This window comes from Physeter macrocephalus, chromosome 13, assembly GCF_002837175.3.
Source record: "Physeter macrocephalus isolate SW-GA chromosome 13, ASM283717v5, whole genome shotgun sequence".
Lineage (NCBI taxonomy): Eukaryota > Metazoa > Chordata > Mammalia > Artiodactyla > Physeteridae > Physeter > Physeter macrocephalus.
The window spans coordinates 16,631,732-16,643,879 of NC_041226.1; the positions used below are offsets into that span (position 1 = coordinate 16,631,732).

Sequence of the window (12,148 nt, forward strand, 5' to 3'; positions counted from 1 at the left end):
GGAGAGGGAGGAGGGGTGGGCAGGGTACGAAGGGCTGAGGCTGGAGGGGATGCAGGGGCCACACTACAGACAGCTATGTTGAGGATTCAGGACGTTATCTCGTACTTCCCGATCATATGCAATTATATTGGCTCTGATTGTGTACAATTACATACACCTGCCTATTACACATGCACGCAGCTACCTGCATTGGAGGGACAGAGCCTGACCACAGCGGCGGGTTCTCAGGGAAGCTGCTGGCCCTCTGTCTTGGCAGGGCCCGGCAGGGTGTAAGGCTCTGCTCCTTCCTTGCCTCGTGGGTCATGTGATATCCTGGCTTTGTTCACCATTCCCCAACCCCGTGGCGAGTACGCTAAACTACGTCAAACAGGTGTAAAGGATGTGTTAAGCTTAAAGCTATTCTTTATCAAGTCTTTATAGATTCTGCATAGGGTGACGCTACATTTGCTTCTAGAGTTCCATGCTCTACTCTGTAAATTCATCCTCTGGCAGAGAGACTGGTCTCTTTCCATATATCACCTAACCCAAGGAATTGGGGAAAATACACCCAACCCCAGGGTTTCCCAAAAGTGAATTCCAGGGAACGCCAATTTGACTGACAGGACACTTACTGTAAAAGAGGCCTGAGATCAAACAAGTTTGAGAAATACGGTAAACAACGGCCTCCCCTCTATGGGCTTCACAACGGACAGCAGCACAGTAAAGGCTCAGGAAGGACTTTGTTGATGTAATCCTTTTCTGAGGAAGAGCTGTTATAGAACAGACTCAGGGACTTAGCCTGTTCCCCTACCTTTAAGCAGAAATGAACCTAAAGCTACATATTTTCCCAGAAAAAAAAAAAAAAAGAGTAAAAAGGGGACATTTTAAGAGCTCTAATTCTTAGTCTATTTATTTTATTAAAACTGAAGAAAAGAAGTAAGCCTTTCACTTACTTGGTAATTTTCATGCCCTAATTCGTTTAAAGACAGATTTAATAAAATAATCCAAAGTTTTTTAGCTGAAGACAACATTTTACCCCTAAAAGACTTATCTATGTTGTGATTTTTCAGTACACTTATGATACAGGAAAATCAGGAAGATTTACAAAAAACTTACACACACAAACACACACACACACACACCCCGCTACACCTTTTACAAGGAAGCATGCTGGTTTAGGACACATAAGAAATACCTAAGTGGGTGTCTATGAGGAGGGAACTGACAGTAGGGCTCTGAAAAGGGGGAAAAAAAATCAGCATGTGTAGTGCGATTCCATTTTTTGTCCAAAAAAAATTCTGACATGTATCTGCAGAGAAAAATGTTAAGGAGGGATGTTTGCCAACATGTGAAGGGTGGTATTTCTGCGCGGTGGTATCATGAATAATTGACATTCTCTTTGTTAACGAGCACTCAGTAACTTTTCTACAAAGAACCTGTATTATATATACTTAAAAAAATAATAAAATTGTGAGACGCAAGAGGGAAGAGATATGGGAACATATGTATATGTATAACTGATTCACTTTGTTGTAAAGCAGAAACTAACACACCATTGTAAAACAGTTATACTCCAATAAAGATGTTAAAAAAAAATTGTGAGAAATTGCATTTCATTAACTGTACAAACACACATTCAACCTACGGGATGTCTACCTGATCTGTGTTCAGCCACCTGAGGTCTCCCCCCGCCAGCCCACCGCTCGGCTGCTATCCCCTCCTCTCTGCCTCTGCGCACGACCACTTTGCCCGCTCTTTGTTCTTGGTGTTTCTTGTTCTGGTCAGAGTGCACTCAGGCCCGTCAAACTCTTAGCACTCTCTCCTGCCACAAACCCTTCGCTGAGAACATCATCCTCCGCCCGGATGCTCTAACTCACACCGACTGTGATTGGATGACTTATACCATCGAATAGTTCTCTGAAGTTTTCTCCCCCATGTCTTTTCTTCCAGAAAGGCCACCTGCCCTTCAGGGCAGGGACAGTTTCGTTACACCTCAGGCCTCCTGAGCTGAGCGCCGCATGGCACTTGCCACGCCTAGGAAGCAGCTCCACAGATACTCCTCAGGGTAAGTATGTTTATAAAATGGGACACGTGCAAAAAGTGGATGGAACCACCACTGCTCATTTAGAGCTTTAAATCGCTCAAGAAGATTTAAGATAGTCAACAAGTACCGAGCGCCCATATATCTTCATGTCAAAAGGCATAACTGAAGCAAGATGGCTCGGAGGGCTGCCCACCAACCACCTGGTTCCGCCTCTGGAACACCGCATCGTTATCCTCCTTTGGGCCTCTGTCTATCAAGCAGGGAGGCTGTGTGCACAGAGGGAAAAGAGCCCAGCGGTTCCCCTCCCCACGCCTGGTCAGTCAGGCCTGGGAAGAAGCCAGGACAGAACAGGTGCGACTGTCCGTCACCCAAAGCAGGCCACCATGCAGAATAACGAGTCACATGGGGGGCCTGGCTAGCACGGCTAGCACACACTGTGCCGACATCCCTGCCTTTACGCCCACGGGGCCAAGTAGTACTTTCAAAAGCAACAGTCCACAATTCCCTACTTCCTGACGGTAAGGATCATTTTAATTAGTTACTAATAGAACTCCTGTGGATTTATGGTTTGAGCAAATCAAGCTTCAACCTCCTTAAGCATTTAATTACTGGTATTTGAAAGGCACTGCATTATGGGTAATAGCAACTACTCCCTTGAAATGAGATTGGGGTGAGGGTATGGAAAGAAGTTGGGAAATGGCTTTTGTCTAATTTTTAAAGTGTTGCTTTTCTAATTCTTGCATCCTGCAAGGAAATAAATTAGAAGAATACACACTGTCAAAGGGAAAGTTTACCCAGCATAATTCTAGGGAAATGAGAAAATGGTTAACTTCAAAGTACCTGTCAAAGGGGATATTCAGTAAGCAAATCAGTTGTTAAGATGCTCAAAGATGAAAAAGAAAATTCACTGAAAAACGAATGTTATGATAAAACTTAAGTATATGCCTAAAAATGACAACGTATACATTTATAACTGGAGAACTGCTTAGAATATGACTCGCAAACACACAAAAATTATTTCTAATATTTCTATTAATACCAAACTAAGGATCCTTCATCAAATACCATTTCTCACACACTAGCCACCACTTCCCCCAATAACATAAAGTACTACGCTTTCTGTTTTCGTAGGGCACTTTATAGCAAACGGCTACTCACCTGAAAATAGCTGCTTCCTCTTTCTCCCCTGAACTGCTGTTGTAATGGTACCACAGATTTAAAGTCTAACCAGCTTAGTCTCAGTTGAAATTCTTACGAAACCTCCATTACGTTAAGTGTTACGTGCCAATTTGTGAGGGGTTAAAAAAGAAAAAGGAAGCTCCTTTCATACTAGAATTTTTAAATTTTCTGACACAACATGTTTTCTTTCATGGTTTACTCATAAAAGAAAGAAGAAGTGAGTAGGAGGGGAGGCTGAAGCTTTTTTCAGCAGGGTAGGAGCTGCAGAGCCCAGCCCGGTGGCTGCGGAGGTGGGTGGCCCGAGGCTGCTGTAACACCTACCTCCTGCCTCTCCACGTCCATGTTCCAGACGACAATCCCACCGTCACCACCACAGGAGATGAGCTGCCGCGTGTGCTGTGCGTAGGACAGGGCCTGGACTCTGTCACTGCGAAAGAAGCTAGAGTTAGTGACAGTTCCCAAGAGCAGAGAGAGCCCTGAGGGAAGGAAGCCCAGCAGTTGGTCACGCACACTCACCCCTGAGCCCCACCCAAGAGCAGATCTTGGAAACCGGATGGAATTGTCAACATGCTAACGTTGGGAGAGTACTCAAGATTTTCAACACTTAAAATAAGTCAAAATGCTCGTTTAATAATTAGTGAGGTTGAACATCTTTTGATGTGCCTCTTGGCCATCTGTATGTCTTCTCTGGAGGCATGTCTATTTAGGTCTTCTGCCATATTTTTAAAAAATTTATTTATTTTTGGCTGCGTTCGGTCTTTGTTGCTGCGTGCGGACTTTCTCTCCTTGCGGCGAGCGGGGGCTACTCTTCGTTGCGGCGCGCGGGCTTCTCATTGCGGTGGCTTCTCTTGTTGCGGAGCACGGGCTCTAGGCACGCGGGCTTCAGTAGTTGTGGCGCACGGGCTTAGTTGCTCTGCGGCATGTGGGATCTCCCCGGACCAGGGCTTGAACCCGTGTCCCCTGTACTGGCAGGCAGATTCTTAACCACCGTGCCACCAGGGAAGTCCCTTTCTGCCATTTTTTGACTGAGTTGTTTGTTTTTTTGATATTGAGATGTATGAGGTGTTTGTATATTTTGGAAATTAAGCCCTTGTCGACTGCATCATTTGCAAATATTTTCTCCCATTCCATAGGTTGTCCTTCCATTCTGTTTATGGTGTCCTTTGCTGTGCAAAAGCTTATAAGTTTAATTAGGTCTACTTGTTTACTTTTGCTTTTATTTCTTTTGCTTTGGGATATTGCTATGATTTATGTCCAAAGGGGAAAGTGGGGGAGAGGTAAATTAGGGGTATGGGATTAACAGATACACACCGCTACATATAAAATAAACAACAAGGACCTACTGTATAGCACAGGGAACTATATTCAACATCTGGTAATAACCTATAATGGAAAAGAATCTGAAAAAGAATAGGTATATATATATAACTGGATCACTTTGCTGTCCACCTGAAACCAACACGACATTGTAAATCAACTGTAGCTCAAATTTTAAAAATGCTCGTGTAAGATGCTAAGGCCCCAAGAAGAGGTAGTCTTTGTCAGTTAGCAACACTTAAGGAAAAAAGCTGTTGAACTGGTTATAATCTTACTGGTTCCTTAAATGATTAATTAAGTAAAATCTGTGCCACCTGTTCATGTTATAGTTGTAAGGTCAGCCAACGACATGCCCGCTGGGCATACCTGACGGAGCCAGGTGACCTGTGCTGCCCGAGATGTGAGGCACCAGCACGGCTCCCAGGGTGCATCCAACACAGCAACAGACTTGAGTTTCACTGATTCTCTGTCTCTCTAGTTTTCATGCCCTCTTTACTGATTTTGTGTTTTATTTTTCTTTCTAGTTCATACATGGCTGACAAGTTATCCCCCCTTGCTGGGGAATTCAGTTTCAGGGTCTGACAATTTGATCACCGACCACAGTTGATAGAGACCTATGTTCCCGTGGCAAAGAGAGAACAAGGAATCTGGTTTCTTGGTTGTTTTTGTTTGAATATTTTTCTATTTTGAGCTCAAAGTCTTTAAGAATTCTGTGGCCACTGGGAAGGAGAATAACTCTGTGAAATCTCGACTGGTGATTTTTGGGGTGCTTTTGTGTTTACTTTTGACTTGTGGCTGCAGTTGTAGGACTGAAGCCATTAAGCTCTGTGCATCCTTGTCTGCAATTCAGAAGGGCCTTTACCTCTTGTGTATGGAATGCTTTCCTGTTTCCCGAGGGTACCAGTAAATTAATTATGGCATCTTTTATATTAGAAGCACTTGCTTATAAAGATAAGCAAGAGCTTATATAAATTAAATATTCCTAAACTTCACAGAAAATAAGGAAACTGAACCTCTAAAACTTTAAATTTACTAGACTTAAAAATTATTCCACAGAAAATACACCCGAACTCAGTGATATTTTAAGAATCCAAGTTCACAAAATCAGGGTCACTCTTTGGCAAATAAGATTAGCATGATGAGTTTTAATACACAGGTATGTCTTTTTCTGGATTAAACAGTGTTAAATATAATGCAAATGTATATTTTGTTTTACTTGGGTTGATTTCTCCTAAATTTATATTGGATAACTAGTCAAATAAGCTAATATTATGCCTATATAATGTTTAAGATTTTGAAAAATAAGTTTGTGTTCAATTAATTATTCTGATTAATAAAACTTAATTAAACTTTTTATATATACAGCAGTTATGTTTTATAGCATATCAACTTAAAGATCATTCCCAAGATCTTTAGGTAACTTACAATGGACTAACAGTAAGTTGAGCTAATTGATAGTCATTGGATGCCTACCTAGATAATTTCTAAGTAATTGAAACTTCGATTACAAAGCATAATAAACATATATGATTATATATGTTTGCCTATTTTTGTGTGCTGTAGAGAGGCTGTAGCTGAGGTGAGTCATGTCAAATGAATGTGTTCCTTTTTGCCACTTTCAGGGGATGCAAAAGTGATGTATGTCACGGTAGAAACTGATGTCACGTGATTCATGAGCTGTGCTAGTCTAGCTGTGCTAAAATGCCTGCAATGTGATGGAAAGTTCTCAATTATCCACATCCTCCCTCCTCCCAATCCTCTCTGTGAAAGATGAGTTAGTTACTTTGGTTAATTATTATAATTAAAACGGGTGGTTGAGACTATGCCAGGTGCAGTAATGAAAAGGAAATACAATTGTGTCTGTGTTTTTGTTTTGGGGGAAGCCAAAAAAAATAAAGAGTAGTGTTTTTTGTTTTGTTTTGTTTTGTTTTTGCTGCACCACATGGCCCGTGGGATCTTAGTTCCCTGACCACGGACCGAACCCGGGCCCTCAGCAGCGAAGTCAAATCAAATCTGAGAAATTTTTAAACTATTGATTCATCTGAAAATAGCAATGATGAATACATTGCATTTTAACATAAATAACGTATATTTTTGGAAAAATAACTATATTTCCCAAAACAAAATATTTTGAAGACAAAATGGCATTGTTTAATATTTGTGCAAGTCTTTCTAATGTCTGGCTTAATAGGCAAGAACCAAATACTCATCTCTTTCTGCATTTGTTATAATGTCACTCAGGTAGCCTCTGGAAAACTCCATCTTATACTTCCGAGAGAGCATAAATGAATGAAAAAGGCAATTCTAAAGTAAAATATAAATTTGTTCCAGAATATAAAAGAGAAAAATAAAAGACAAAACATGGAAAATGAATTTTATTTGCTTTGGTTTATAATACTCGAGTCTTAAAAAGAAAGCTATAAAATACATTAAAATTTTGGCATAGTTCCCTCGGTTTGGATGGCTTGCTTCCTTAGTTTACTGATTAATGCCTTGGACTACGATATGCAAAAGGATATTCTTTACCTTCTAAGGAATCTGCCTAGCTAGCAGAGATTCTGTGTCTCACGAAAATTATTTTCAGAGCTTTAGGTTGACTTGAAAAGTTCTTGATTATTTAAGAAAAGAAAAAGAACAAGGGCCCTCATTTGTGAAAAGACCTAAATTCTTTAAGACTGTGTTACTTTCTACATTTATTTTCAAATGTTTTCTTGTTACTTCGATTACATAGATAACCAAGTATTGTTTCTTAGGCACCTGTGCTCCTATCTTAATCAAGTATCTAGAGATATCAAGTATCCTCTGAAAATGGTTTTGCTTTCCCACACTGAACCCTGTATTTTGGGGCAAAAAAATTTTTTAGCATATTTTTAAATGCTAAAAATGATCTTTAGATTATCTAAAACTATCTTTAAGATTGTCTAGAGGGGTCCTAGAAAAGTCATAAAGATTTGTTCCCTTTGCCTTATAAAAATAGAGATGCTATACATAATTGCTGTGTTACTAATTGCATTTGTTTACTGTGTTACAGGAAGAGCCGTCAGATCAGAGGAGATGCTTAGTTTTCCCTAGGTTAAGTCAGTATGGGTAAAATATTATTAATATGTTTCTGAAATTGTATATTGCATGGGAAGACCCTGGAGATTTATCAGTGCTCTCATTGTCTGTTTTTACCTTCAGGCAAAATACTGATCAAATCTCTTAGGAAGTAGTTATGTAGGGTATCTCAATAGAGAATTTTACTCTTCTCGATTCTGATATTATTTATAACAGTAAAAATTAACCATTAAGTCTCTAATATCTACAGGTAACTTTGTATTATTCTGATTCTTGCCTGAAGCCTCCACTATAAGCTACAGGCCAGAAAGGTCAATCTCAGAGTTTCCTGGGAAAGGACTCTGTATACCAGGTATTTTTAAATACTGGTATTTAAATCAGTAGACTTTTAGGCAAAGGGTACTGAACTGACATTGCTTAGATAATCTGTAAACTGTGCTAGTGGATTGAGTCAGGATTTCCTTGGATTTCTGGACTCTTTTTAGTCTGCATGCAGGTGGCTCCACAAATGCAGACTGCTGAACCAAAACCCGGCAGAACAAGAATTAATGACACAGGATTGAATGAACTGAGAGGGAAATTTTACTGTGGTTGCTTGTCTGGAATACCACTGACATTGCTTTAATGTTCTTTTTTTTGGATATATGAGGCTGCCTTTTCTCTTACTTTTTATGCTATCTCTAACTTACAATTTAGTAAATTCTGCTTTGATAAGCTAAATCCAAACATTTAAGAATGATATCCAGTTCTCAGAGATCCCCCAGAATTCAAAATCTGTTACTGAGTCCCCTTGATTTTCATGGCAATATAGTTATTTCACAGGTTTAATTAGAATCTATCTATAGTATATCATTGGGCAAATAAGGCCTTACCTAGAGTATCGTATTATAGTGTTCATTGAATCAGATATGACTGGCCCCTTTAGGAATTAAGGGAGCCAATGCCTATAACCATCCCCCTCCCAAAAGGAAAACTGGCCTGGTACCTGGTTTGTAGGGTCCTGGCCTTACAGGTGGTAAGAAAGCTACCAGGCCAGGAAGCTAGCAAATGTTGAAAACCTCGAGGAATTCAACCAAGGTTATAAGTACTATAGGTGAAAAATAGTGGAGATTTTCTTGGGCTCAGTTTCCTAGCCTTGGGATAGCAGATAACAGAGGTTCTGAAAAGCTCAATCCACGATTCCTCATAAAAACTTTTGTAAATTTTGTGGGCTTAACAGTTGTTTAATGCTGTATGGCTCCACATTTGCAAAGCAAACCAAGATGGCCTACGCATTAATTAACACTCTTATTGCACCAATGTAAATAATTAGGCCAAACTTTATGAGACCAGCCTTTTTTTGGGGATCAAGAATAATCTTTGAGATTATTCTGATTACAGGAGAGGAGGGGGAAGAACTCGCAGGTAGATCAAAAAACTTTGAAATGGGCAAAAAGAAATTACTGGGTATCTTTTCAATGGAATATCAGGTGTGGTCTAGCACACCTTTCTGGGTTTTCTGACTCTATGGGGGTCTGTACCTTCAGTACCTTTATGCTATTTTATAACTCTGTAAGTTATAGAAAACTGATACTACTGCAAATGAATTTTATCCAGTGAAGATGCAACTAATTTCCACATCCTGTTCCTTACATGGAAGAAGTCAACTGTGAAAATACAAATTCACTGCAGCATTCTCCATTGCCTCTGCATGTTTCTACTCTTTGGATTTGCCTTTGAACTGGTTGTAACATCTTACCAGTTCCTTTATTAATTAATGACTAATATAAAATCTTTGACATGTATTCATTAAAAAACAAAGTCAATTGTTTTCTATCTCTCCTGGTTGTTACTTCATACATTTTAGAATATGGACTGACACCATGGTGACATTCCGGGGCAAGAAGGGAAATCTATCTATTTGAACAGATTGATAACTGCCCTGTGATTTGAACTACATTTCATTTGTTAAGGCACCTTGATACACGTCAAGGATCTCGCAAAACGAAATAAGCTACAGAAGGAAGTGCTTTGCTACTCATAGCTGGCAGCAACATTCAGCAACAGATACATAATTTATGGGACTTCAGTCCTGTTAATATTCCAGCACAGAAGAACACAGTGATGAATGCTGTATCCCGAGCTTTGTAATAAAGCTGCTCAGGGGCTTCTTGATTTAAGGATTCAAAATACAACCACCTTGCAGTTAAAAACAAGATGAGGGAACATCCCCAGTTTCCCAGATCAACGGTTATAAAAAGTAAAAGATACCTTCTTCTTGCATTCATGTTTCATCTGGCATCACTGTAGCATTCATACCAGAAAGCATCTCAAAACTGGTTATTATTTCATAGATGAGCATTCCATGAACTGCACTGCAAATCTCTTATGAGTGTATAAAGACCCCACTTTGCACACCAACAGGCTCCACCATCTACAAAGACAATTCTTAGTGGGATGGCTGCACTTCCTTTCTCACCAGCCCTAGGGGCAGTATTTCTGATCGGGCCAAGCTACGTAACACGGAAGACGCAACGCAAAATGAAAGCAAAGGGCCCCTTGTCAAAAAAAAAAAAAGAATTACAAGATGGTGACAGTAGAGCATTAAACCAAGCATGGGACCCTTCTAAGCGTGAGGCCTCGTGCGATTGCATAGGTCACACGCCCATGAAGCTGGTCCTGTGTCTGACGCTTCTTAAGGAAAAAGGGTAGAGAAGCCTTTATCCTCTTTATAGAAACAGATTTTCAGACACAGGCTAACATCTAGCCAAACGTCAACTTAGGCCCTGTTCCATCCCCAAAGTAGGGGGGACTTAAATGTACAGCAAAGAAATGAAACTTTCCAAAGTATGAGAAGTCCCAGCCCACTTGGTGAAATCTAACCAGCTAAGCATCTGCTTCTAGAGATCTCTCTCTCTTATATTCGTAACTCCCACATTCTTAAGTTTTCCAGACCTCCTAGGACCAGAGAAGGTCCGTGACCGATCCACACGTGAGAGGTCTCCGGGATAACTTAGGGTTATCCCACACCAAAGGGACCCTAGAAGGATCGTCTCCCCAGGGATTCTTGGACAACAGCCAAGGCTGAACCTGAACTTGGGGTCTCCTTTCTGGGAACACAGCAACATTTTGCTGTTCACTGGCTAGAGTGGAGGTTCAGATTAGTCCCTGGCCCTCTGTCCACTTGCAGTTTCCTGAGAACACTGTATTTAGTTCATGCAGTTCTGTTTGGGTAACCCTGGGAACTGTGAGAATCTCTTCATCTCCTCAGCTCCAGATCAGAGGGAACCCCCCACCGAGGCTGCCTACTTTCCAGTAAAATGGCAAACTGACCCACCTTTACCACCTTTTCATACGTCTAGCACAGCTCCATAGAGGCAGGGACTGTTTTCTTAGTCACCTTTGGGTCCTAAGGGCCCAATACAAAGTCTGGTCTGTAGACGGAGCTCAATAAACATCTGCTGAATGTATTAGGTATAGAGGGAGTAGGTGTACATGGCAATATTGCCATTGGAAATGTTACAATCAGGGAGAAACAGTAATCTTATCTGAAAGCTTTATTTTTGAATTATTATCATTTTTATTAACAAGAATAATGTTAACAATTGCCACTAATTACCCCTTATTCTTGTGCTGATTATTTTACAAGCATTGTAGTCTTTATGATTTTTGACAACCTTTGAGGGCTTTTCTTTCCGATATTATCCTTATTTTAGAGATGAGGAAACTGAGGATCAGAGAGATGAGGTGCCTTGCCCAAGCCTACAGAGCCCTCAGCAGAAGGGCTGCCTCATATACAGCCTGGCCTGACTCAAAGGCTGTTACTAGTCACCACACTATACAACCCCTCTCTCTTTGACGAGATGCTACCCTCTGTAAAGAACTTTACCTGCTAATACTTTGACCTATTATGTCTTTAGTTAGCTAAATAGTTAAAAATAGAAAAGACATCTCTTCTCATCTCCCCTAATGATTCTCTAGTGTGACAATGAGAAACGCTCCTAATCTCAGATCCGGAAGGAGAGAAAGCTTTCATACATATTTATCCTTGGTCCCTCTCCCCCAAACCCAGAAGAATCAGAATGCAAGAATTTTACTTCCTTTCATAACTTTGATATAAGAGAAAAGCATAAATTCTCCCAATGTGTATTTATTTATGAATAGCCTATTTCTTTACCAAAAGAATTCGAAGATGCTTATAACAAAAGTCTTACCCATGGTAAGAGTAGGAAGAGAGAAACCCAGAGCTGGGGCTGTGGAAAGAGGAGGCAAAGACACAGGCCATGTGGGCCCAGGGTCACGGCTCTGACTGAGTCTCATGCAGCCTGTGGATCCCAGTCTTGGCAGAGGGATCCATCACAAGGGACCACGCAGACCTTTCCCTGTGCTTTAAATCAAGTTACCATTAAATTAAATTGCCGGAAAGTCTTAGAGTCCTAAGCAAACACTATTAGAAAGAAAAAATGTGGCCATGACAGAAAAGTTGGTCATGAAATGATAGGTATTATCCGAGAATAAGAAAGGATCTAGGGCTTCCCTGGTGGAGCAGTGGTTGGGAGTCCGCCTGCCGATGCAGGGGACACGGGTTCGTGC

At 40.7% G+C, this 12,148-nt stretch overlaps 2 protein-coding genes across 5 annotated transcripts in view; one reads left to right on the forward strand and one right to left on the reverse strand.

Annotated features, from left to right (window-relative positions):
* DHRS12 (dehydrogenase/reductase 12) overlaps positions 1 to 12,148 on the forward strand; it is a 56,042-nt gene that overhangs the window by 40,230 nt on the left and 3,664 nt on the right. Inside the window, exon 5 of the mRNA XM_055089502.1 lies at positions 1,930 to 2,044. Coding sequence (XP_054945477.1) covers positions 1,930 to 2,044 — 115 coding nt within the window. The remainder of the gene's footprint in view (positions 1 to 1,929; positions 2,045 to 12,148) is intronic.
* WDFY2 (WD repeat and FYVE domain containing 2) overlaps positions 1 to 12,148 on the reverse strand; it is a 166,995-nt gene that overhangs the window by 8,499 nt on the left and 146,348 nt on the right. For all 4 annotated transcript variants that reach the window (XM_007105217.4, XM_007105216.4, XM_055089501.1 and 1 more), the window contains one exon: positions 3,524 to 3,629. In XM_007105217.4, the coding sequence (XP_007105279.1) occupies positions 3,524 to 3,629 (106 nt within the window). The remainder of the gene's footprint in view (positions 1 to 3,523; positions 3,630 to 12,148) is intronic.